Source organism: Tympanuchus pallidicinctus, unplaced genomic scaffold, assembly GCF_026119805.1.
Source record: "Tympanuchus pallidicinctus isolate F22 unplaced genomic scaffold, pur_lepc_1.0 scaffold52, whole genome shotgun sequence".
In the NCBI taxonomy this organism is placed as follows: domain Eukaryota; kingdom Metazoa; phylum Chordata; class Aves; order Galliformes; family Phasianidae; genus Tympanuchus; species Tympanuchus pallidicinctus.
In genome coordinates, this window is record NW_026294772.1 from 225,472 (window position 1) to 252,732 (window position 27,261).

The 27,261-nt window shown below is 47.0% G+C and overlaps 2 protein-coding genes across 2 annotated transcripts in view; both read right to left on the minus strand.

Moving 5' to 3' along the window:
* Positions 1-13,935, minus strand: part of LOC128091787 (deleted in malignant brain tumors 1 protein-like) — a 38,789-nt gene extending 24,854 nt beyond the window's left edge. The window contains exon 1 of the mRNA XM_052705097.1: positions 13,656-13,935. Within this exon, the coding sequence (XP_052561057.1) occupies positions 13,656-13,770 (115 nt within the window). The 5' untranslated portion in view covers positions 13,771-13,935. The remainder of the gene's footprint in view (positions 1-13,655) is intronic.
* LOC128091788 (deleted in malignant brain tumors 1 protein-like) lies at positions 1,342-26,905 on the minus strand. The gene is made up of 16 exons (XM_052705104.1): positions 26,639-26,905; positions 25,275-25,595; positions 23,792-24,121; positions 23,029-23,343; positions 21,634-21,948; positions 20,712-21,026; positions 19,915-20,229; positions 18,852-19,166; positions 17,495-17,809; positions 15,099-15,161; positions 7,365-7,712; positions 6,123-6,455; positions 5,226-5,555; positions 2,824-3,153; positions 2,076-2,195; positions 1,342-1,945 (listed from the first exon to the last, which is right to left on the minus strand). The coding sequence occupies exons 1-16, from the start codon at positions 26,709-26,711 to the stop codon at positions 1,902-1,904; spliced, it is 4,182 nt and encodes a 1,393-aa protein (XP_052561064.1). The 5' UTR covers positions 26,712-26,905; the 3' UTR covers positions 1,342-1,901.
* Positions 26,906-27,261: the final 356 nt, after the last annotated feature.

Genomic DNA, 27,261 nt, shown 5'->3' on the forward strand with positions numbered 1-27,261 from the left:
TGTGGGGTCTCCTTCTCTGGAGACATTCAAAACCTACCTGCATGCATTCCTGTGTGTCCTGATCTGGGTGTACCTGCTCCAGCAGGGGAATTGGACTAGATGATATTTTGAGGTCTCTTCCCTGACATTCTGTGATACTGTGAGTACTGCACTTTGGCCACAACAACTCCAGGCAACACTACAGGCATGGGGCAGAGTAGCTGGAAGACTGTGTGGAAGAAATAGACCTGGGGGGGTTGGTTGATACTGGACTGAGCATGAGCCAGCAGTGTGCCCAGGTGACCAAGAAGGCCAATGGCATCCTGGTTTGTATCAGCAGTAGTGCAGCCAGCAGGAGCAGGAGGTGATGATCCTTCTGTATTCAGCACTGGTGAGGCCGCACCTCAAGTGCTGTGTTCAGTTTTGGGCCCCTCACTACAAGAAAGACATTGAGGCCCTGGAGCGTGTCCAGAGAAGGGCAACAAAGCTGTGAGGGGTCTGGAGCACGAATGTTATGGGGAGTAGCTGAGGGAGCTGGGATTGTTTAATCTGGAGAAGAAAAGGCTCAGGGGAGACCTTATTGCTCTCTATCAGTCTCTGCATGAATCACGGGGGCGTATTCTGCATAGCATCCCAGACTTACAGGGCGTAAAGTGCCCTGAGGATAACTGATCTGCCTGTTAAAGGCAGATGTAACAAAGGCATTGAGGACCTCAGCTTATTCCTTATCCTCAGTGGTCACATTCCCTGCTGCATCAAGTAAAGGATGGAAATTATCCTTGGATCTGTTCTTACCGTTTACATGTTTGTAAAAGGATTTCTTGTTCTCTTTTACTGCAGTGGGCAATCTGAGTTCAAGTTGGGCTTTTGCCTTCCTGACTTCCTCCCTGCATTCCTTAGCAACTTGCTTGTAATCGCCCCTAGTAGCCTGTCCCTTCTTCCAGAGAACATAGACTCCCCAGACAGAATATCTGGGGTTGGAAGAGGCCATAAAGATCATTTTTTCTTTGGCTTGGCAAATCTTCACCATAAACTGGTGCAGCTTGTGGTCATTTCTTCTCTCCCTTTTGGCATTGGGACATTCCTCTCTCCCAACCATGGACCCTATGGTCAATGGTTTTGGGATCAGAATTGGCTCCATTGGTTGATCCATTAGGAATTGAATCACACACAAGCCATTCGTTGTGGCTAGCACAATATCTTACCCAACATCAGTAATTTTCAGACTCCTATATCTGACTTGACTATCTATTACCCTTCTATAGACAAAGGACCCATTTTTCCATCACGTTCACCATGCGTAGACTTCAGGTTAAGTCTCAACGTATCCCAGAATACATAAATAATATTGCATTCTTGCTCTTCCAGGTTTCAGGATTTTTTAATAGAATTCAAAAATTGGATTGAATAAATACAGTGGGTGAGGTACTTCATTCTGGAGAGGCTTTGAAGCGCATTGTTCATTTTGCAACATTAGCTACGTACAGTTCAGTAGAGCATCCTGCTCACTTCTTCCTGGTTCAGGAAATGATTTCCACGGGAGATTAGAGGAAAAGGTGTTATCCCTGTTGGGGTGATGGAATGAGCAGGATTGTAGGGCTGGGAATGAGGGTTCTGTGCAGGCAAATGGTGTTGGGATGCTGAAGTCTACCTGGAGGATCATCCAAGGTTTATCATTTTGAGAAGACCTTTTTTGGAGACTGAAGGACTTATGGTGCTGTGTGTGGTCAAGGGTGAAACTGGGACCCCCAGAGGCTCTGTACTGTGAGCCAGGGCTATGGGCACACGTGATGGGATTGCTAGAGGAGATCTTCTTTGCACTCCTCTTAGGGCGGTTCTGCTCCTCTGATTCCACAGAACAGTGTCTCTGCTGCTTTCTGAGGTCTTGAGAGCCTTGCCTTCAATATCAGAAGTGTGGCTAACTAAGACATCCCAGCATTCTCCATTTTCCTTACACGTGACTTGTCTGCAAAACAAAGGAGCAGGATAGTGCAGGATAGAAGGTACAAACCCCAATCCCAGAAATGCATTCAAAAGCACAATGAGCCCTGCAGGGAGACCAGGGGCATCACGCATGGTGGTCGTCCTGCTCTTACCCAGGATGCGTCCAGCCTGTCTTCTACATCTCACTCCCAAGTACATGACCAACAGGATCCCACAGAACATCGCCACCACGCCAAGAAGACCTGACAACACTGTGCAGGAATGCGTAATATCTGCAGAAAGAGTTCAGCGTGGAGGAGTTTGGTTAGATAGTTGGACCCATGCTCTCTTTTAGAGTTTCTTCTTACCCTTCATTTTTTCTGCACATTTTTGGGAAATTTCAGTATCTTCCATCACAACTTTCCCTGGGGCTCAGGCACCACCCTGTCAGCTTATCTTTGCTGAGTGCATGGAACCCTACCTTGGACTAATGGAACCAGGGGAGATCTCTGCATTCTCAGACACCCATGGGAGACAGCAAGGCATTACAGAGCCCTATTACAAATAGGAGACTACACATTTGCAGAAATCAAAGCCCACTGGAAATTGTCTTGCCTAGTCTCAGCCACATCTGCTGAAATGCATTCTCCTAATTAATACCACATTAATGTCTACAGCTACTTCCTTCAGGTGCGTCTACCCTATCTAATGGTTTCTGGAAGCACTTTCGCCCGTCTGGAAAGGAGATAAAACTAGGGCAGGAGGTTTGAGGTTTAGGGAGAATGGCTATCACCCCATGTCTTCTGTACCATTGCTAAGTGGGACCTCTATCTGTCTTAGAGACCTAGTTCGACACTAGTTCAGACAATAGTTCAGACTGGTGCCAACTGCAGTAGGATGATGGAGGTTCCTAGCACTCACCTTTCATCTCTGTGCACACCACACCGGCTGCCATGCCGTGTCTGCACAGGCCTGGGCCCATATTTCTCTGCTGGCACTCCAGGAAGAGCGATTCTGTGCCACGGCAGCTCAGCCCCTCCAGCAAGGTAAGGTCATGCCTTTGGCTGAACTGGCCTCCAATGGGTGCAGACTCTGCTGGTCCACAGCCCAGCTGCTTGCAGACTACCTTGGCCTCCAGCATGGTCCAGCTGCTGTCACAAATGCCATACCAGGTAGAATTGTACAGAACCTCCACACGCCCCGCACAAGGACCAGGACCATCCTGCACCCGCAGCTGCAAGGGGTTGGTGCCTGCAGTGGAGAGCAGAGAGGGGAGGTGATGTCCTTGGACCCTCCACACTCCTGGAGATGGAGAGTTTGGAAGGAGAGTGACATGGGCGCTAGCACAGGAAAAATGCTGACAGGTCAGGTTTGTGCTTTATTGACAGTTGCATGGAAGCAGAGGCTTGTGAGGAATAGCACACATACAACATGTATGCCAGCACACTATCTTGCACACACACACACATTGGCTCACATTTCATACGAGTATTCAACTAGAGACATGCTTTCTGACTCGCTCTAGGTCATTTTTTCAGTGTTCTGCTACAGGCAAGCAACCATTCAGCAGCACCCGTTGCTTAAAGTTAGGCTTACTGACCTACTCCAATGCCTTGCATGAGATTCCTCTATAAGCCACATCACTCGAGGACTAGTAGATGCAAAATGGGAATCAGGGGAGATCCACACTGTTCTAGGGCAGCCAGACACTGAACTCTCCTGTCTGGGAAATGTGCATCTTGATTTTTAACAGGGCTTTGCCCATCACAAGGTTCTGTCATTGCTAGAGTGACTGTGGTTGAGTCAGTATAAATTGGATGCACAACTCCTTGCAAAGACATATTATTAAGCACCTTCTGAATGTGCAAAGGCATTATAAAGCATGCATAAATGGCTCACAGTCAAAGAAACTTCTCAGAAGTCACCTATTACAATACTGCATCATTCTCAAGGTGTTCATGGCACCTTTCTCTCAAACACACATACACTGAATTCTTCCTTTCCAAGGAAAAGACATGGAACTTCCTAGATACAAAGCTGAATCAAAAAGTGCGATGGGGAGGCTCATTTCTGCCCTGTGTGTACCTGTAGTTGAAGGTGTCTGATAGCACAAGGCATTTTAATTCTACAGGCAAAGGTGAAATGGAATTAACAGTTCAATTCAGATAAACTAAACAAACAAAAAAAATTGAAGAAAATACCAGCAGTGAAGTTAATTTCTTATCAGGCCAATTTCCCTGTAGACGCGATGGATTCCCTACCATCTGACTTAAAACTTAAGTTGAATAGCTGTCCCAAAAGTCTGCCAAAAACTGATGTGGGTCATGAAGATCCCAGCCTGCTATGTACAAAGTTACGACTGAAGATAAGACTTCCTAGCCCGTCAGTTTTAAATATGTTCACCTGCAGAACTTTCCCCCATCCAAAAAATAACAACACAGTTTCCTTAGTGCTGGAACAGAAAAGGTGGGACAGTGCAGGCTGCTCCTGATCCACCTCTGAGGTGGGTTCATCTAACCAACAGTTGGAGTCTTCAGCGCAGAATATTCTCTACATGGGAGAGAGACAGGACCAGGCTCCTAAAAGTCCCTCAAGGCACTACAGGAGCAGAATTCATCTCTCCATAACATGAAATCTACAAACTGGCAAGCAGCATCTTCCAGTCTTGTGCACATGTTTTGGTACCTTAAGGCATCTAAAGGAGAATGAAGCATTGATAATTGAGAAATGGGGTCCTGTCCATGTGCAGGCAGTGGGGCCTAACTAGCAACTCAGGTAAGCAAATGTCATCTGCTTTGTAGTGTCTCCAGCCTGAGCATCTCTCCAGCCACTCTTGACTCAGTTAGCTGGATAAACTCTGACAGTGTCCAAAGTCTGGCCAGCTAATCCCATGAGTAGTCCTACAGATAGACACCTACACTTGGTATCTTGATCTCTAACCAATTTAGGAAACATCGTAAGATGTGAAGATGTGACATTGCTCAGGGTCTCCTGGCCTGGAGATGGAGTTAGGTTGCTTGCAATACCCTACATTGTCTTGGATTGCATACGGCTCTCAGACATGATTCAGGACGTGCAATCAACCTCATGCTCCTGCCTCAGTCAGGATATACCTGATAGGAAGCATCTACACCGAAGCAAATGAATACTATAAAAGGAATGGCAGTATTTCTGCTGCACTCCAAAAGAGGAAAGAAGGAAAAAGGAAAGTCTGTCACAATCCTTAGGCAGAACGATGTCTCTGTGTCCAAGCCCACAGCCCATAGAATTCCCATTGGATGGGGACACTTCTGGATATCCCACTCTTGTGCCCATAGTGTTACCTGTGCACACCACACCAGCATCCTCACTGTGACCACAGTTGTGTTCTCCCCAGTTGCTCAGTGTACACTCCTCTAGGGTGGACTCTGTTCCTATACAGTGAACGTTGTCCTGCCAGATGGGGTCTGAACCTTGCCCAAAATGAGCTGAGCCTGGTGCTGACATTGCCATCCCGCAGCCCAGCTCCCGGCACACGACTGCAGCATCCTGTAGATCCCAAGTGTCATCACACACGGTTCCCCACTTCTGGTCATGAAAAATCTCAACTCTCCCAACGCAGTTGTTTGATCCATTCATCAGCCTCACCAGACGGTGCTCTGAAGTCTTTATGTCTGTATAGGGAACAAAGTGTACATTCATGCTTGCTCAACAGCTATAGCTCCAAGGGATTAAACCATGGGAAAACTAGTACTACATCCTTCAAGATGCCTAGGGAGCACATTGTCAAAGATGTCTTGGGATTTTCCTCTCATCTATTCACATAAAAAGAGGCCACAGCTTCAGAGCTTGGAGTTCAGTGCCTGGCAAAGGGTTCTAGGATCAGTAGTGATCACGCAAAATTGTAGGAGGCACTGGAAACAAGTTTATGCAGCTAGAGTTATCAGAAAGGGAGTTGTCAGAAAGGAGAATAATTCTCTTTGGGTGGATCTTTCTGCACATGGTCTTTCTTACAGCTTGCTGAGGTCTTGTAGAAGGAAGGGCATCACCTGGTGTGGCATTCACAATATTCTCTGATTCTATTTTATTCTTCACCATGTGTGGCAAAGGCAGTTGTCTGAATAAAAAGATGTGATTTGATTGTTGCTGCACCAACCCTGCATAGTAACACAGCATAGCCTAAGTTGGAAGGGACCTTAAAGATCACCTAATTTCAGCCAGTATTTATAGATAGGGCTCACCTGAGCACACCACACCAGCATCCTCCCTGTGGGTGCAGTCGTTGGATCCCCATGGCCTCCTCTGGCACTGAGAGAGCGCAGCTTCTGCCCCCGTGCAGTTCACGTTATCCAGCCAAACACGGCCAGAGCCTTGCCCAAAGTGAGCTGAGCCTGGGGCTGAGACAGCTGTCCCACAGCCCAGTTGCCTGCACACCACTGTGGCCTCGCTCAGACTCCAGTCATCATCACACACTGTGCCCCACTGGTGGTCGTGTAGCACCTCCACGCGCCCCGCGCAGTGGCTGGGGCCATTCGCCAGGCGCAGCTGAGCTGGTTTTTCAGTGACTGTGCCTTCTGGTGGCAAAAGGGAGAGAGAAACATAGAATGCCTTTGGTTAAAAGGTAACTTTAATGATCGTAGGATCATGGGATGGCTTAGTTTGGAAAAGACCTTAAAGATAGTAGAATCATAGAATGGCTTATATTGGAAGATCATGCAGTTCTAAATGCCTGCTGTGGGCTGGCTGTCACCCAGCACATCAGGCTGCCCAGGGCCCCATCCAGCCTGGCCTTCAGGGTTGGGACATCCACAGCTTTTCTGGTCAGTCAAGGCTTCACTACTCTCTGAGTAAAGAGTTTCCACCAAAAATCTAACCTAAATCTCTCCTATTTTACTTTAAAACAATTCTCCCTTATTCTGGGAATGTTAGACTGTGTAAAAAGACTTTCTCTGTCTTTCTTCTAAGCCCCTTTTAAGTACTGACGTGTCAGTACTATCTCCCCAAAGCCTTCTCCAGGCTGACTGAGCCCAGCCCTCTCAGCCTGTCTTCTCAGGGGAGGTGCTTCATCCCTCTGATCATCTCTACAATGATGCTGCCAGTGTATTAATACAGGAAGATTCAGAGCTGTTGAGTAGGTGCACACAAAGCAGTGTAGCCTCAGAGCCCATCCACATTAAATGTGTGAACACTAAACTGTCCCCATAAACTTCTGCAATCTATTTCTAACAGGTCCAGAACCTGCTGTAATGGCTTGGAGATCTCAGCAATCTCCAGAGGAAAAGGCTTTCTGTTACACCCCAAGGAGTTCTGCTAAGAAGTCCAACATGACACTTTGCACTAGAGAAGAGAGGACAATGTCACCCTTCCACCAAGGTGTCTGCCATCCATCACTTTGTTGGAGCTTTGAAAATGGTATTAAGCCCTGGAGAAACGCATCCTCCTCTGAACTTCTGGTATGCCTGCATGATGTTATCAGAGCTTACCTGCACACACAACTCCAGCATCTTCTCCATGGTCACAGTTATTGAATCCCAGCGGCCTGGCTTGACATTGAGACAGGGCAGTTTCTGTCCCAGTGCACTGAACATTGTCCAGCCAAATGGGACCTGACCCCTGGCCAAAGTATGCCGAGTTATGGGATGATACTGCTTCCCCACAGCCCAGCTGCCGGCACACCACTTTGGCATTAGTAAAGCTCCAGTCGTCATCACACACAGTTCCCCACTGGTGATAATACAGTATCTCCACTCTCCCAGAACAGCGGTTCGAGCCATTCACCAGGCGCAGCTCTGCAGAACCAGTGCTAGGATCCAGGTTGTGGCTGTCTGAGCCTGCAAGAAGTAAAGAGGTGCACCGTGAAAACCCCTTGCCTCTCATTTCATAGAATTATAGGATCACAGAATCATAGACTCATCAAATGGCTTGAGTTGGTAGCATCAGACCCTTGCTACAAGCACATCTGTATGCCATTCATGCTCTCAGCAGCTGAAAAGCTCCCCACATGATCACAGAATAACAGAATGGCTTGGATTGGACAGGACCTTGAAGTGCATCCAGTTCCAAACCCACTGCCATGGGGCAGGGTTGCTACCCACTAGATAAGGCTGCACAGGGTGCCATCCAACCAGTTCTTGAGCACCTCCAGGTATCAGGCATCCGCAGCTTCTCTGGGCAATCTGTTCCAGTGCCTCACCGCCCTCTGAGTAAAGAATTTTCTCCTAACATCCAACCTTAATCTTCTCTCTTTTAGTTTAAAACTGCTTCCCTTGTCCTATCACTATCAGATCATGATTATCTATTGGGACAATTTTGGCACAGGGACGTACGATACCCACCAATTGCCTGTACCTCGATAAGCCACCAAATCTCCAACTCTGACATATTTTGTGGTTGCAAAAGATTTCTCAAGCTGATTTCACAATGACAGCGGTTAAAGCACAGGAACAATCTGGTGTCCCTGCTATTGGAAACAGTGAGGAAGTATCTGAATGCCTCCTTTTGATTCCTCTCTCCTGCCTAAAGTTGTCTTACAGTGCCTGAAAAGTATAATGGGTGGCTTCATCTCTAATGTTGTCTTTTTCTTTTTTCCCCAGAAATTCAACCAATGCAAGGATCCTTCCAATCATGGAGAAGTGTGATGCGCAAAAGGCACCTCCCACAGAAGTGGCTCCGCATCTCAGGACTTTTGCAAGGTGAAATGAGCACTGATTTCCTGATAATCCAGCTTCCAAAACTGGTTTCCAATTTGCTCTTTTGCCTACTGGTCTCCATATGGGATGAACCACAAAATATCCAACTGTATCCTCCCACCTTATGAATTCCTCAGGTGTTACTTGAGCAAACCACACCAGCGTCTTCACCATGGTGGCAATTGTTCTTCCCACAGTCATTTGCTCTGCAGTAAGAAAATGCAACCTCTGTCCCCATGCGTTTGACACCATCCAACCGGATAGGTCCAGAATTGCCCTGAATTGCCTGTCTCTGATGGCTGTTGCAAACCTCCACCCACAGTGGCTGGCAGTGCACTGCTGCAGCCCAGCTGCTGGCACTAAAAATTGGCATCTCCCAGGTCCAAGTGGTCATCGCACACCACTCCCAACCTGTTGCTGTAGAAGACCTTGATGTGGCCAGCACAGCGGTGTGATCCATCTGACAGCTGGAGGGGAACCCAGTGGGGAGTGAGCTGCTCCGCAAGGGACACAGCACTCACAAAGGGTCCTGCGCAGAAGAGCTGGGAATGCCTATACCACCTGTGCTAGCTTTACATGGTCTCTGCAACCAGCAACGTGAAGCACTTTTCCTTCGGTAGGCAAATAAAAAAAAAAATCCAGATCTAGGAGAGAAAATGCTCTGCATTTTCCTAATAAAAGACACTTGCCTTTAAAGGGGATTTGGATGTTTTTTTTTCCTGCATATGTTCAGGAACAAAATGAAAACACTGCAGTGAGTGGATGGAAAATTCTGAGTGTATGGAGTAGCTACCAGTCAGCTGTTGCATTAGGTGAAGTACCACCAGCAGGTCAAGAGAGGTGATCCTTCACCTCTGTTCAGCACTGGTGAGGGTGCTATGGGTTCAATTCTGGACTCCTCAGCACAGCAGAGACTTGGACGTGCTGGGAAACGTCCAGTGGAGGGCTACAAAGATGATGAAGGAATTGGAGCACATCTCCTGTGAGGAGCAGTTGGGAGAGCTGGGACTGCCCAGCTTGGAGAAAAGAAAGCTCAGGGGCATCTTATCAACATGTATAAATCTAAAAGGAGGGTGGAAAGAGGATGGATCCAGGCTCTTCTCTGTGGTGTCCATGAACAGGACAAGAGGCAATGGGCAAGACTAGAACATAAAGAAGTCTAAATATCAGGAAGCAATTCTTCACTTTTTGGGTGATGGAGAGCTGGCACAGTTTTCCCAGGGAGATTGTGGATTCTCCTCCTTGGAGAATTTGAAAAGCAGTCTGGACATGGTCCTGGGCAATGTCTCTGCTTGAGTAAAGGACTGGGCCAGATGGATTCAGAGGTCCCTTCCAATCTCAACTACTCTTTTGTTCTGTAATTCTGTTGTTCTATGCTAAGACAGTGAAGGGAGTTGTTTGGTGTGTAGTCTTGTATTTTAATTAGTGATTTGCATGATGCTGTATGAAGCCAAGAGCCAGTGGGTGGTGTTCCAGCTGTGCACAAAAATAATGAATTTTGATGGTCTGAGAAGCAAAGAGACATTATTTGGAAAGAAGAGAACATAAAATTAAGTAGGCATGAACAGGAAATAACACCTCAGCACCTCAGCTATCAGAGGATTTAAAGCACAATCAGCCATCTATGGTGTGAAGAGCAGCAGAAGTGCCTGCTCTCGTTAGAGGAAAGAGAACTTTAGGCCCCATCTTTGTAAATGAACAGCCTGGCCCTGAAGAAGTGGCCAACACAAATATGCTGTTTGTGATCTTAACAGCAAAAGACTGGTAAGGCTCCAAATATTTCCCAACTACTCTGTGCGAGGAAAACAGTGCAGAGGCCAAAGTAATTATCCAGCTAGTAAGGCCTCCTGCCCCATCCACCATTTTCCCTTCCTTTTTAAAGGCTGACAGGCAAAAGGAGGCTTTGCCAAGCCTGTCTGCAAGCCCAATCTCCCCATTCTTGCAGATCACAGATCCCTCTTTCCCCATACACATGTTAGAACATGTGGGATGCACCTTCTCCCATGCAAATGCTACTCACCAATGAGGCATGCCAAGTAGATGAGGAGCCCTGATAAAGCATAACTAGCCAGGGTGCACTGGACAGGCAGAAAATGTCCTGAACGCCCCATGCCACTGCTTCTAGGGCAGGTGATCCTACGAGCAAGAGCTGCAAGCTAAGCGGAGTGATGCCAAAGTCAGAAGTTATATGATTGGTTCCCTGCTCTGCAAAGCCCTGCCCTGTGTTTGCCCTGTGCTACAGCTTACACATGAGGGGAGCACAGGGGCAGACACTGACCTCTGCTTTCTGGTGACATCAACAAGATCCAAGCGAACATCATGGAACTGCATCAGGGGAGGGGAGGATCAGGCTGGATGTTAGGAAAACATTCTGCACTAAAGATAAGTAGGCGTGGAACAAGCAGCTATAACAGCCCTGAGAGTTCATAAGCTGCTGAGTGCCATCTGTATCTAAATGCCTGAATTTACTCCTCATAATCTCAAAATGGATCCCACACCCCAGGAGTTCTCTTCTGGCTCATGCCGTTCTGTGGCTGTATAACCATACAACAACTGCATGCAGTGCAGACACACCCAGTTTGGAGAAGTGGAAGAATTCTTATTCGTGGGAAGGTTTCCTCACTCTGCAAGACCTGCAGCAAAAAATTGCCTCTAGTTCCTTATGCGTGCTTAGAACAAGCAGTAACAAAGTGGAGCAATAAGCTAACTGGAAGTGACTAATGCAGAGAGCCTAACGGTCAGCATAAAAATAAATGCTGAAGAGGAATGTGCTTGCATTCTGTCAAGAGATTTTTGACCATGGATGATGATTTCCAAAGAACTGGGGCACCAATCTGTGCTCAGCTCCAGCACAGTACTGCTGTTCCTAGAGCTGAGTCATAAGCTGTGTTGGGATCTGGTGCCTGCGTGTTCCCTCACCCAGGTACCCCATCCTCCACAACTGCTGAAATCTGAGCAGCTGAATGCCTCGTCCTCCTTTTATCCTTCTTCTACCAGCACAGAGAGCAAGGGGTAACACTGTCCACCTAAAATGGGACCTGCCTTCTGCAGAGGCACATCACTCTACTGTTTGCTTTCATCTGCTGGTTCTCTGTCGCATGCCCGAGTTAGAAACTCCAGGAAGACCAATCAATTCCAGCTGGGAAAGTGCAAGTATTTCCCTAAATCAGCAGAGAGTCAGATATAACACGTGGGAGGTCACAGAGGCCAGAAGGAGGAAGAAGCAGTGTAGAAATCAAATCCCTGCATCATTCTTAGACACGAGCCAGAAGTAGGGAGCCGTAGGCTTCCTGAAAAGAACAAACTGTCCTTCCATGTGTAGGCTGGATTAGCTCAGCTCTTTAATTTATAAGGGCAGAGAGCAAGAAAATGTCTTGGCAAAGACACCGCTAGAATTAACTTTGAAGATGAGTCTGAAATGGATGCACTGCAGGCACTCACTTCCCAGACTCATGCTCTCCATTCCCCACGCACATGGGCATTGTGCTCCCTTTCCTCATTTTTACTAAAAACTACCCTCTCAAAAGCAATAACAAATCAACCTCACAGCCTAGACTTTGCAGAGCTGGTGTATTGCTTGGTATTTTTCTTTCATTGCCTTGGGCAGAGAATGAGAGGTCATGGCTACCCTAGGCAGTCCCAGCCCAGATGACTCCAGCAAGCCAGGAGATGCTGACTCTGGAAGAGCAGTCACCATTCTGAAACTTCCAGTAGTAGGATTTCCAGAAAGAAAGTTTTCACTGCTCATGAATTGATCACCAGAGAGGAAGATAACCCAAGCATGTTATAGTATCTTTTTTTTTCATGAGGAAGTGATACAAGCTGGTTTAGTAACAATCAGTTAGGAAATTAAGCTTGTACTGGCAGAGAAAGTACATTCCTAGTTTCATTTCCTCTAAACATGATCTGAAAAAGAGGGGAGAGCTGAAAAAGCACTTAAATAGTGCCCAGATCAAATAACCCACTTCTGCTCTGAGTTGTGGCAACTTGAACAAAGCCCTAGGCCCCTTCTTAACCAATCCCATAACAAAGGCTGCACCATGAAATAGCTCTTGCCTCTCCTACTCCATGCACAGGGGAGCAGAGTTCACCCAAGCCCCCTTTATTCTGCTAGACCAGCAATTGGCTGCACTCAGAAGATTTGGCAAGATAAAAGACCACAACCGCAAGTATCTATGGGACCGATTCAGGATAAAAACTGGGCATACTTCCTTCTGCTCTTGTAACACTGCTAAGTCCCAAGTCTCTAATCCTCTGGCAAAATCACATGTGAAGATGTAGGGAGATGATACACAGCTTTGGGAGTTCAGTCTGCAGGGCTAGTCTCACATAAAAACATCTCTCCTGACTCCAAAACCATCACAAGATATTCCTTCTTGCCCCAGATAATAGAACCACAGAAACATAGGATCATGCAGTCATACAGTCATAGCATCACAGTATGCCTGGTTGGAAGAGCCATTAAAGCCCATGTTGTCCCAGCTGCCCAGCCATGGGCTTGTTGCCCCCCACCATATCACATATCACACCCATCCAACCTTCAAGGCCCCAGGGATGGGACAGTCAAAGGTACTCTGCGCAGCCAGCACAATGCTAGCTATCCTATTTCCTCCTAACACCTCACCCGAATCTCCCCTCAATTAGTTCAAAGCCATTCAGTCTTCTTCTATCACTGTCAGAACATGACAAAAAGTGGTCTCCTTCATGTTTATCAGCTCCCCTTATGTACTGGAAAGACTCCGTGAGCTGTCCCCTCAAGAAATCACAGAATCACAGAATGGCCAGGGTTGGAAGCGACCTCAAGGATCATGAATCTCCAAGCCCCTGCCACATGCAGGGCCACCAACCTCCACATTTAATACCAGACCAGGCTGCACAGGGTCCCATCCAACCTGGCCTTGAACACCTCCAGGGACGTGGCATCCACAGCCTCTCTGGGCAGCTGTTCCAGTGTGAATCCCAGTACCCTTGACCAGCCTGTGCTGCACTCCAAGAAACCCTGGATCCCCACTCCCGCTCCACTCCCACTACAGGAGCACACATTGCGCATGGGATCCCTGTGGTCAGAAGCAAAGCATCACTCACCCCAAAGGCACACCATCAGGAGGAGGACCCCCACACTCTTGGCTCCAGTGCAGGTGGGTTGGTTTCTGCCCCAGGGGAACCTGGGTGAGGGATGGAGTGCACCAGGCAGCCCCATGTTCACACATCCATGGGCTGGAAGCTGGAGCAGCACACCCTGCTGAGGGCCAGCAGCGGAGTGCCAGGTCCCACCGGCCAGCTGGGAGGGACAGAGAGGAACTGGGGCAGATGGGAGTGACAGGCATTTCAGCAGCAAGCCCTCTTCCTGTTCCCTCCTTTGCTCTGGGCTTTTCCCTGCTTTGCCTGCCCAGCTTCCTCTGCCCCTTGGTCACTTGGGCTTTGTGTGACTCTGTTCCAGCAGGTGACCCTCTGCTCCACGCCACAGCCTGCTCCTATCTCCAGGTTGTGAAATGGAGAGCTGTTCCAGGAACATACAGAGCAAACACAACCCTCTCTGCACCCTGGTCCCGTGTTCTACGTGCCAGCCCCAAGGGCATCTCCGTGGTCCTGCTGTGCCATGGGTACAGCACAAGATGACTTCTGATGATGACCTGAATCATGCTTTCATGCACAGGACTCCTCATGCACTAATCCCTCCTCTCTTATGTCCCTGGACTTGTCCCTTCAGTTGGAAGGAGTTGGGGTAGCCTTCCTGCTATAGCTCGGAGGCTCCCCCTGCTGTCTTTGTCTCCTGACTTGCAGCCAGCTCTGGTCCTACAACAGAACTCACAGCTCTCATCTATGAAGTTTATGGACTTGGGAGAAGCCAAACCTTCCCGGTCGTAGTAAATTCCCATAAACAACCAGCTTAGCTCCTGAAAAACATGCAATTTGACTTGTTTGAAATGATTGTGAATCATGTACCTTTGACTCCATTCAAGATTGTCCTTTGAGATGCCATTTGGAGCTAGATGGAAGAAAGAGTAAATTCACTTTGAGTCCTTTATGCTAAGGTGTGGTGAACTATGTCCTGAGAAAGTTAATTTCTCATTAGGAGCCTCAGAAAAACAGAGTAGAACAGAAGAAAACAAAACAGAATAGAAAAGTGTAGAGGAGAAAGTAAGCGAAAGGGAGGAGAGCCTTAGTCATGATCTTTTCTTCATCACGATCCTGCTCATACCTGCCAGCCCCAACAGCAAGGATGCAGCAGAACAGTGGAGCTGGGGACGCAAAGCAAAGTGAGAGCAAATGCCTGCCAGTAGCACCTTACAGAAGCTCACAGCCCTTGGTGCACTCTATGAACCAGCTGTTGTTCCTGATGCATGGTGATCAGCACTATATACACTATAAAAGACATGGAAGATCTAGAGTTTTACTTCACAACAAAGTTAAACCCCCTGTCTTCTCCTCAGCACCTCCCTTAAAGCATACAATTTTTTGTTGGATTGTCTTGGCTACTAAAATGCACAGAGACAACAATTTCAGATAACTTGTTAACAGCTGTACCTGGTGAGGGGGTGGGAGTTGAACTTGATGGTCCTTGTGATCCTGTCAGGCTTGAGATATTCTCTACGATAGACCAGAAAAATAAAACATTAAAAGCCAGATATATATTGTACAATGAAATCTATTTTCATTACATTTCATGGATACATAGCTAGATGGCAGGAAATTGCTTAATTATTTAATTAATTATGTACTATTATTTTGTTATTCAAAGACAAGCACTTTCAGAAACACTATCCTATGGCTACATTGCAGTCTCCAAATTTACTTGCAAGAACACACATTGAGTAATGAGAACGGTTCTCTTCAAGATTGGGAGACAAGAGAAGTCTTTGCATCTCAGTATCTTTCCTAATATGCAGCACATGAAATCTCTGAACCTCCCTTTCAGTGATGAGCTAAGCTATTGCAAACTGTCTCTAGAATAAAGGTAAAGAAGAGAGCTCAGGGATAATTTGAGATGGTTGTAGATAACCATCTCACAAATAACAGGGATATAGGAAGCTCATAGCTTTAAATTTTTTTTAGTACAAATAGACTCTTTACCAGAGTCTGTTGTGACAAGACAAGGGGAAATGGTTTCAGATTAAAAGAAGTGAGATTTAGATTGGATATGAAGATGTTTTTTACAGTGAGGGTGGTGAGGCACTTGCACAGATTGCCCAGAGAGATGGTGGATGCCCTATCCCTGGAGACATTCAAGGTCAGACTGATGGGGCTGTGAGCACCTGATCAAGCTGTAGATGTCCCTGTTCATTGCAGGAGAGTTGGACCAGATGACCTTTAAGAATCTCCTCCAACTCAAAAAAGTCTATGATTCTAAGATTCCAGAATTGCTCTTTTGCTGATTAGCTGAAGGGCTGGAAGCACAAGGTCACTGCCCAGCCATGCTGGAGCTGAGCTCTTCTAAACGGTGACAGGAAAAAGATGAAAAAGGAACTGTGCTTCCTGCTCAGAGAATAACTCCATGTCAAGATGAGAACCACAGCTTTAGCAACAAGAACAACAACAAAAGCAAACTCTTAAGCCTGTCTGTATTCTAGAGAGGGATCTCTTCATTACCATGTCCTTTTTAGTGTCTCTGGGCCTTAAGGGTAATGTAAAAGGGAGAACGTTCCAGCTTTTCTGTAGGCTTTCCCACCCTTCATAAGCAGCCCATGGACTGTATTATCTTCCAAACCATGTATAGTTTCATTTGAGAGATACCACTGATTGGAACAGAGGAGCAAGATGATGTGTAAGTTGTGTAAGTTGTGTAAGTTGTGTAAGATGATGTGCAATGTTCAACCTTGGACATCAGTTTCTTTCAATTTGCAGTTCAGGCTTCACCTTCTATTTTTTATTTCTCTGATACATGCTGCAGAAGACAGGCAGGAATCACCATCACCTCTCTTTCCCTGGTGGGATGCAGAGTTATAGGATCTAAACTTGGTATGCCAGCAGAGACCTTGAGAAGCATGTACAGCATGGGATGATAGGAGATGATGCACACTGGAAAACTCGAGGCTACAAGCAACTCAACAATTGTCAGCATGCAGACCTGGATCTGGACAAAAGCAGTCCAGAGAATAAAGACAATAAGGAACAAGGACCCAGAGCAGAGGCAAGTGGAGTATGCAGCCCATTTGGATGCAAGATTGGCTTGCACATAAATAAGGAAAGACCCAACAGTATGTTAGAAATTTGTTAAAATAGGTGAGGACAAAAAAGGAAGGAAGCAGGAGGCAGAAGGAACTCCATGAACCTTGCACTTACTTAGGAAATATGCTTTGAAAAGTGACAGCCCACTGCCAAGCTTCCTTGTATCAATGCCATTGATCTTTAGATGGAGTGAAGAGTGGGAAGATGAACAAAGTGAAGAAACCAGGGTGTGTGTAAATAAGCTACCCTGAGAAAGTCTTTTTTCCCTCCTATAATAGAGACTAGGACACACATCCCTGCAGGCATTAATCAAATATTCCTTACACCAGTATCAATTGGAGAATTAACTGTTCATGCAATGATAAGATTAACACAGTATTGCTACTCAAAAAATGCTTCTACAAACCTTAAACACTCCTCCATATAACACCACAGCCATAGACTTGGCCAGAGTCCTGTCTGGAACTCAGGAATTCACATTCTGGGATGACTGTGTTGACCAAGGTGAATGGCAACTGTGGGTCATCATGGTGTTGATTGGAAGGGATCTCTGGGGAGCCCAGGTCTAATCTCCCATGAGTTGATCATGATAATCATGGGCAAATTACTCTAGTGGGCCAGGTGGAGTCTGGAAATATAGGATTCAGTTTGCCTTGAAGAAAATTCCATCTTCATTCTCTGTTAGTCTTTCATTTCTGAGCAGAGATCACACCACCATGCCCAACCCCTTTTCTAAACCAATGGGGCCGCATTACCTGAACACACCACACCAGCATCTTCACCGTGATTACAGTTGTGTTCTCCCCGTGGCCTGGCCAAGCACTCCAGGAGGTTGTTTTCCATCCCTGTGCAGTTCACATCATCCAGCCAGATGGCACCACGCCCTCGCCCAAACCAAGCTTTGCCAGGGGCCGAGAGGACCGTCCCACAGCCCAACTGCCGGCACACAACTGCAGCATCCTCCACGTCCCAGCCATCATCACACACAGATCCCCACAGCTGCTTGTGGAGCACTTCCACTCTCCCAGCACAGGAATTTGAGCCATTCACCAGTCGCAATGATGTGGGATCTGAAACAAGATTGACGTGGTTTTTGGAAGCTTTCTTCCATTGTCATATTAATCACATACTAAAGTATGTCACTGATTTTTTCTCCTTTTCTGACACTTATAACCAAGAAACTTTTCTATGTATTTCGAGCCATTAAAAATGACATGCTTGAAAGCCTCTGCAATGGCCACAGACCTTGCAGCCTAGACAGCTTTAGCACCAAAACACCAGTAGGCCTCTGTGCCCACATGCTATGCAGTCATGATGATCAGGAGTGTTGAATCACCTGAACCTTTGGGAAGGAAGTGCGTGCTCCTGTTGTTATACTTAAATATCATAGAAATGTTAAATATTTAAAGTGAGGTTTTTATCATCATCCAGAAAAAGAAAATTTCTGATAAAATTTGTCCATACTTACTGGCAAAGAATACAATAGATTTTGGAAAAATCTCTTTCTGATTGCTGTGTCCTTGCGCAACAAGCCCTTCCCTTCTATGCTGCTCTCAGTTTAGCAGCTCTTGATTGCATCACACTTCAGTTCTCTCTAAGTCTCCAAAAAAAGCCATCATTCAAGAATTTTGTTGTATGTCTCTCACTGCTTTTCTCAGATCCTTCTGCCCATCACCAGCTCAGCACCTCTTGGGTTGCTCTTGTCTCCCACCTCCCCAAGGCTTCACTGGAAATCCAGGCCACTGAATGAACAAGAATAGGGCCCTGGATTCTATGGGTTTTGTGCTATCCAGCATTGTCACACACTTCCTTCCTCCAGCACAGCTCAGTACTCTCCTGAATCATAAAAGACTTCATGCTGGAAATGACTTTAAGGTCCATCTAGTTCTAACCCCCTCCCATGGGCTGGTTGCCACCCACTACATCAGGATGCCCAGGGCTCCATTGAGCCTGGTCTTGAGCACCTACAGAAACAGGGCATCCTCTGCTTCCAGGGGCAGTTCATGCCAGTGCCTCACAACCCTCTGAGTAAGGAACTTCCTCCTAACATCTAATCTAAATCTTCCCTCTTTTAGTTAGAATAGTGAGTAATGCTATTCAAGAAAATATTACCTGAGCACACAACACCAGCATCTTCACCGTGATTGCATTTACTCAGTTCCCCTTTCCTGGACCTGCATTCAGAGAGGGCACCTTCCATCCCTGTGCACTCAACATCCTCCAGCCAAATAGGGTTGGATCCTTGCCCAAAGTGTGCTGAGCCCGGAGCTGACACGGCTGCCCCACAGCCCAGCTGCTGGCACACCACCTCTGCATCATTCAGGTCCCAGCCATTGTCACACACTGTTCCCCATTGCTGGTTGTGAAGGACCTCGACCCTCCCAGAGCAGCGATTAGAGCCGTTCACCAGCCGGAGCTGGGTTGGTCCTGGAGTTGAGAAAGACACATGCAGGTCAAACACATAAATGTGGAAGATGGGAAACTCACACTGCAGTCAGATGCAATGTGACATAGAGACTACCACTGGAATAAACGCAGACATTTAATCCTATTCAAGGTATCCTCAGGCATTCAAAAAAAGCATGGTTCATGTGGGCAAATATTTGTGACTGTTTTACAGTGGGCTGATCTGTGTTGGGCATTAATTAGCTGCATTGCCTAGGTCACCCAAGACTTTAATGGAGGTGGTTCAGCCACCTGGTTTACATGGAGGAATCTGAGTATAAACACGTAAGTTTTGTGCTATGGAAACACAAAGTGAGAGGATGCCTTGGCAGTCCAAGCAGACTAGATGGACTCATGGCAGAGGGGAGGTTCAATGTGCAAAGGGACTTTATGGTGCGGTGTAAACATGCATCACTACAGCATCATGCACTATGAAAAGGGAAAGGATGTTCGGAGCCCAACAGACCAGTCAGTGGGCTATGGAGGATAGCAAAGTGGTGGTTGGAAACTGACACTCATTCTTCTAGGATAAAACCTTCACAGTTAGCAGACAACCTGAAATAGGTACCAACACAGAGGCAAGAGATTTAACATGAGCAAAATGAAGTTGTCTCTCCATTACTCTACCAGCATGCTTTCCTTTAAGGAACATAGCAAAGTACAGAGTCCATAATTCCTCCCAGCATCACTCCTTCCAGAGCTGCACCACAAAGGAATGCGAGTCTCTTACCTATACACACCACACCAGCATCTTCTTTGTGGTTGCAATTACTCACTCCCCATGGTCTGGCCCTACACTCAGAGAGGGCAGTCTCTGATCCTGTGCAGTTCACATCATCCAGCCAGATGGGTTCATAGCCCTGCCCAAACCGAGCTGCAGATGGAGCCCATATGGCTGTACCGCAGCCCAGTTGCCGGCACACCACTTCTGCATCATTCAAGTCCCAGCCATCATCACACACACTTCCCCATCTCTGGTTATGCAGCACTTCAACTCTCCCAGAGCAGTGATTTGAGCCATTCACCAGCCGGACCTCGGTGGGGTCTGAAATAGAAAGAGGCAGAGAGTATCAACTCATGGCTGTAGACCTTGTGATCAGAGACCAAGCACTTGATATGACACGGAGAGCGAATAAGAATCTTCTAATTGTCTTGGTTGGAAGGGCTCTTAAAGTGCTGCAACCCAGTAGATCATTCTCTCCGGGGCCACATCCTGTCTGGCCTTGAACTTCTCCAGGATCCACAGCTGCTCTGGGAAACTGTTCTGATGGAAGCGTTCAAGAAATGTGTAGATCTGGTACTTAGGGATATTGTTTAATCAGCAATATTGGTGATAGGTGGATGGTTGTACTTGAAGACCTTAGAAGTCTTTTCCAACCTTCACGATTTTATGATTCTATGATTGCCACAGAGATTCAAAGACCCACACATGGGAAGAGCACTGTCATAGGTGAGAAAGGAGAACCAATCCATTGAGCTCCTGAAATGTTAATACCCATAAGCTCATCAGCTATGAACAGCAGCTACCTGAGCACACCACACTGGCATCTTCTCCATGGTGACACCCGGTGACTCCTTTAGGCCTGGCCCTGCATTTGGAGAGGCTATCTTCTGTCCCTGTGCAGTTGACCTCAGACAGCCAGATGGGACCACTTCCCCGTCCAAAGTGAGCCAAGCCAGGAGCTGCAATGGCCACACCACAGCCTAGCTGCCAGCACACAACGTTGGCATCTCTCATGTCCCAGTTGTCATCGCACACTGTCCCCCATTGGTATTGCTCCAGCACCTCGACTCTCCCAGCGCAGCGACTTGGGCCATTCACCAGCTGGACTGCCATTGGATCTGAAATGAAGAATAGAAAAAAGAAAAAAAAAGAAAGAAAAGGAAAAAAAAATTCTGAAGGAGCTGCTGGAGATGATGTGGAGTTGTTGGAGCTGGTCCAGAGGAGGATGTGAAAATGCTTATAGGACTGGAGCTTCTCTCCTATGATGAAAGACTGAGGGAGCTGGGGGTGCTCAGCCTTGAGATGAGAAGACTCCAGAGAGACCACTTTGCAGCCTTCCAGTATTTAAAAGGAGCTTATAAAGAGGAAGGAGACTGACTTTTTACTTGGGCAAATAATGATAGGACAAGGAGGAAGGGAAACCCTGGAAACAGGAGATCTTGTGAAGGACCATAACTCTTAGCTCCACCATGTAATGTTTTTTTAGACAGGAAATCTCTTGGGACTCAGCAAGGTGTAAGTCCAGTGAGAAGCCATGTGTCTGTTCACTTGAGTTAAAAAATGAGCCAGGAAAAATGGGAAAAGTGGCAGAGATAATGTCCTCCCTGCATCATTTCTTGGCAGGAGGAACGGTATCATCACCCCTTTGCATTCTGAACACCTTTATTCTCAGTGGCAGTGTGGCTCTCCATATACACAGACAAAAAAGATGTGGCATAGACTTACCTGTGCACACCACACTGGCATCTTCCCCATGGTGGCAGCTGTGTTGTCCCCATGACTGGACTGTGCACTCACTAAGGGCAGACTCCATCCCTGAGCAGGTCACTTTCTCCAGCCAGATGGGGTCATAGCCTCTGCCAAACCTAGCCCAGCCTGGAGCATATACTGGAGTGCCACAACCCAGCTGCCGGCACACCACTTTCGCATGCTCCATGCCCCACTCGTTGTCACAGACAGTTCCCCACTGCTCGTGATGAAGCACCTCGACTCGCCCAGCACAGCGACTTGGGCCATTCACCAGCCGTAACTCTGTGGGATCTAAAGGTAGGGTAAGAAAAATGAGTTAACAGGGACATTCAGTCTTCTGAAGTAGATGTTTTTCTGAGGCTTGCAGCTAGGTGCAACCATACAGTGTACAAGTGGTGGAACACCTCTCCTGTGGAGAAAAGCTGAGGGAGGTGAGATGAGAAGGCTCCAGAGAGCCTTGCAGCCTTCCACTACTTAAAGGGAGCTTACAAAACAAGAAGACTGACTTTTTATGTGGGCAGATAGTGATAGGACAAGGGGGAATGGTTTAAAAATAAGAGGAGGGACTTTGGTTAGGTGTTGCCCTGTCAGCACTCAGAAATGATTTTTGACAACCGTGTTTCCCCATCTGAATCAGTATCTTCATTTGGGAGACACTGATCACATTAGGAAGAAGTTAACAACAGGATGCCTTGGAATGTTTCCTATGGGCAACAGCTGCAAGACTCCTGAACATCCATGTTCAAATCATAAACACCAGAACAAGTTTCAAAGTGCTGCTAATGTGACCACATCTCTCTCTGAAAACACATTTAATTAGGAAAGATATTTTTTAAATAACATTTGTTTACTCAAGCAAAAAGAAGATTTTGTGGGAACATGGTGTCACTGTGTCCTTCCATGCTATTTAGTCTCATCTACTAAAGCTCTTTGCAAATGCTGCCTGAAGGCACCCAGATTTTCTCTTCTTGTTCACAAGGATGGCATCCCATTGCAAGCTGGAGGAAAGGGGAAATATCTTTCAATCTTGGATCACCTCTAGAAATCCAGAAGAAACTTGGGACAACATTGTTGGTCTAATGGATCCTCCGAGTGCACAAATTGAAACATTCAGAGCAGCCCTGCATGATGGGTGTGGTGAGCCACTTGTAAACTGCTATGTTAAGGTGTCAGAAAGAGGATTAGCACAAATTCATACCCGTATAATCTGTCTATAGATTGCCTACAAGAACAGAGTTATCTCTCAAACATTATTGCTTGCAGTAGCATCACAGACAAAGGAAAACTGTGTATGGAGGAAAGTAAAGTAAAATTAGATGCTAGAGTACCTGCAGAAAAACTTCTCCATGAATCCATGAGCCGGGCACTTACCTGAGCACACAACACTAGCATCTTCATCGTGTTTGCAGTTATGGTCTCCCCAGCGCTTCAAGCGACACTCAGTGATGGCCCCTTCTGTCCCCATGCAGTTCACCTCGTCCAGCCACACAGGATCGTGTCCCTGCCCAAACAGAGCTTTGCCAGGAGCTGACACTGCCGTCCCACAGCCCAGCTGCCTGCACACCACCTCTGCATCAGCCAAGTCCCAGCCGTCATCGCACACTGTCCCCCAGCGTTGGTTGTGGTGTACCTCAATTCTCCCTGAGCAGCGGCTGGAGCCGTTCACCAGACGTACTTGTGTTGGTTCTGGAAAGACACAAGCACCAAAAACCTGGGTGATGGCCCAGGAAGGGACCAGAACTGCCCTGGGACCAAGGAGTCCAGTGCTTAAGTGAATCCCACAGCTGAAGGTTGAAATGCTGCAGATGTGAACTGAAAATGAGCAGACTCCCCATAGTTACTCATCTCCCAGAACTCATCACCCAGAGTAACACCTGGATGAATGTCCCCTCTGAAGCTCCCTGTTCCTTTCCTTTCCCCATCACACACAGCCCATCAAGGAGTTCCTTCCACCTCCATTTACAGGGCTGTCGATATCTACACCTAGGACCATTTTAAAGCTCTTCTGTTCTTGTCTCCACCCATTCCTTCACCAAAAATAGAAAATAAAAAACAGAAAAATGAAAATAAAAATAAATAACAAATGTTTTAAAAGCATGGATGCCAGACCTGATAGAGAAGAAGTTAGACTTACCTAAGCATTCAACACCAGCATCCTCTCTGTGGCCACAATTGTGGCTTCCCCAGGAAGTGACCTGGCACAGAGAAAGGGAAGCCTCTGTCCCAACGCAGGTCACGTCATCTATCCAGATTTGTCCTTCCCCTTGCCCAAAAGTAGCCTCAATGGGGGCTGACAGAGCTGAGCCACAGCCTACTTCTCTGCACACCACTTCAGCAGCCATCATGTTCCAGCCATCATCACACACGGTGCCCCAGCTGCCGTTGTGGAAGATTTCCACTCTGCCAGAGCAAGAGCTTGAGCCGTTTATCAGCCTGACCTGGATCTCACCTGGAGTGGGTGCCCCTGAAAAACCCCGGAAAGCAAAGAATCAGAGTCTTTCTGGGCATGCAGACACCTACAGTGCTTAGGATCAAATGGTCACAAACTTTTCTGGGCATGCAGTCACCTACAATGCTTAAGAGCAAGTGATTAAAAACTTTACTGGGCATGCAAACACCTACAGTGCTTTGTTTAGGAGCAAATGATTAGAGACATTCTTGGGCAAACAATCAACTGTAATGTTTAGGAGCAAATGATCAGAATCTTTGCTGGACATGCATTCATTTGCAATGCCTAGAGCAACTGGAGCAAATGACCCCGAACTTTGGTGGGCATGCAGTCACCTACGATGCTTAGGAGCAAACGGTAGAAAATATGGTAAGCATGCATTTGTATATAATAATTAGAAATGACTGAAACTTTGTGGGCATGCATCATCACTGATGTTTAGGAATAAATGATCAGAATCTTTGCTGAGCATGCAGTTATCTGCAATGCCTAGCAGTAACTGATCAGGAACTTTGCTGGGCATTCATCTGAAACATCTTTAGGCGACAAATGGTTTATTTCATCCTAAAGGAGGTGCTAATGGAGAACTTCGTGCTCCAGCAAAGGCTGCTGTTGGATGACTCATGTCTCCGATGCTCTTAGCCATAATGACCTTGCAATGTCCTGCACTTGGTTCAAGAGGAGACAATGACTGTGAACATGGATATTCAAAGAGGTGAAAGAGATATAAGGAAGAAATTCTTTACTATGAGGGTGGTGATTGACCAGAGAGACAGTGGATGTGCCATCCCTGGAAGTGTCCAAGGGATGGTTGGGACCCTGGGCAGCCTGATCTAGTGAAAATCAACAGGAGTTTTGAAAATAAATGTTCTTTAAGGTCCTTTCCAACAGAAGCCATTATTTGATTCTGTGATTCTATGACTTCTGTGATCTTTTGATTCTGTGACTCTGATTCAGTGACTCTGCGGTTCTACAACATTAGCAGGACCTTTTCCCATCCTCATGCTCCGTGCATTCCCAAAGCTCAGCCACTACGAAGGAGGGACAGTTCTGCCCACCATTTAATCCTTTGGCTGTCTCCAGCAGTTGGTGCAAGACAAAATCAATGAATGGTTGGAAGGGACCTCTGGAGGCCATCTGATCCAAGCAAGTCCGGAGCAAGACTCACCTGAGCACACAACACTGACATCCTCTCCATGCCCACAGTTGTGGGTTCCCCAGGGCCGTGCCCGGCACTCGGAAAGAGCAGCTTCCATCCCGGTGCACTGAACGTTGTCCAACCAGATGGGATCTTTTCCTCGGCCGTACCGAGCCCCACCAATGGCAGACAGCCCCATCCCGCAGCCCAGCTGCCGGCACACCACATGGGCTCCTGCTAGGTCCCAGTGGTCATCGCACACCGTCCCCCAGGTGCTGTTGTAGAACACCTCCAGCCGCCCCGTGCAGGAGTCAGGGCCATTCACCAGCCTGATCTGGAGAGGACCCGACACTGACAAAGAGAAAAAAGGGAAGGAGAAGTTAGTGAGAAATCACAGAGAAAAAGAAACTGAGGAGCTGATGGAAGGGAATCTTTACAGTGTCTACCTTCATCCCTATTCTGCAGGAATAAGCAAGAGGAAGACACAAACAATTATAATTTTATTATAATTTCAACAAGGACACGTGCCAGCTGGCCCTTGAGCAAAGCCCAGATTTTCCACCTGCAGACAAGAATATAGTTCCTCAAAGCAGGAAATGCCAAAACATGACATCTTGCCAATTGCTTTTTAAGCATGTGTGCTTCAGGGATGAACTTACATGCCTAAATATAATTTAGCAATTAAAGGGATGATTTGCAGGCTCTTTGTGGGAGCAATTTTGAGCAACACTGTGCACTCACATGCTGCACTCACTGATCACACCTGGCTTTGTTGGATGAACAGCCTTGACCACAGCATAAGGGCTCCTTTATTTTCTGCAAACACCTACTCATCTGTCTCAGATCAGCCTGGTCCAACCACATCAGCCCAATAGCAACACCCATTACAGAGCAGGTAATTCCCATTCCTCCTCTTTTTTCAGCCATTCACGCTCTATAGCACGTAGCTGAGTCTATCAAAATGGCAGCAATATATTCACTTGGCACACTTGATTCTGCACTTTTCTCTTCATTATCTCTATCCACCCTTAGTAATTCACTCTGGTTTCTTTTGACCATAAATCTATGTTTTGGACAACTGGGTTGAACTCCTCTTCAATCCCTGTAAGCTGTTTGCTCGTTCTTAATTTGCAACATTATTCTACTGCTGTACCTTTTGCAACATTCACCTTTTAGAAGGTACCAGCACCTCTGAGAAAAACTCAACTCTTCTACAGCTGCATTTGGAGTTTCTGCATACCCTACTCCCACCAGTTCCCAAGAAACCCACACAGGTTGCTCTAAGCATGCATTTTATGAACTTGGAGCAATAGTAATTAAGCTGCATAGAAATGAAGAGGAGAACATCATTCCAGCATGGTCTTTCCCAAAACGTGGGAACACAAGGCACTCACCACACATCCCTGTAAGGATAAAGAGGATCCCTCCAGTTCCCAGCCAAGTATATGCAAGCAGCCTCTGCCCCATGCCCAGCCAGCAGTAGAAGACTTTTGGAAAAGCTGCTCCCCGCCTGGTGGGATGGAGGAGACAGGCTCTGTAAAAACTGAGCTCAAGTCCACCATCAGCAAATGGAGAGGAAATTCAGCAAAACTCCATGGAGGCAGCTGCAGGAGAATGCATTCCACTTGCTCCCTGGCTTGCTGCTTGTGCTTGCGTAACACCAAGCTGAGTTTCTGAAGGGGAACTGAATCTTCCACTTTCAGCTTTATCCATGGTGATGAGCAAGTGTGTTCTGGGAACACTGTGGGCATTTGGGGTCAGTCCCCTGGGCGAATATTATAAGAGGACAGCAGAGAGAGAGTAGGAGGGTTGCAAGGCTGGAAGGCACATCGTCCTGCCCAGCTCTTCTCCTTTCTCTCTGAAGAGATAGACGGAGGAAATGCAGCAACCAGTAGGCACAAAACCATGTAAAAAACCCATGGTATCATCAGCCCCAGTGACTCTTCTTCTGCTTTGGCTTATCCAGGTCCAGTATGTTGACGACCAGGACGCCTGGGTCCTTATGCACAGAGCTCCT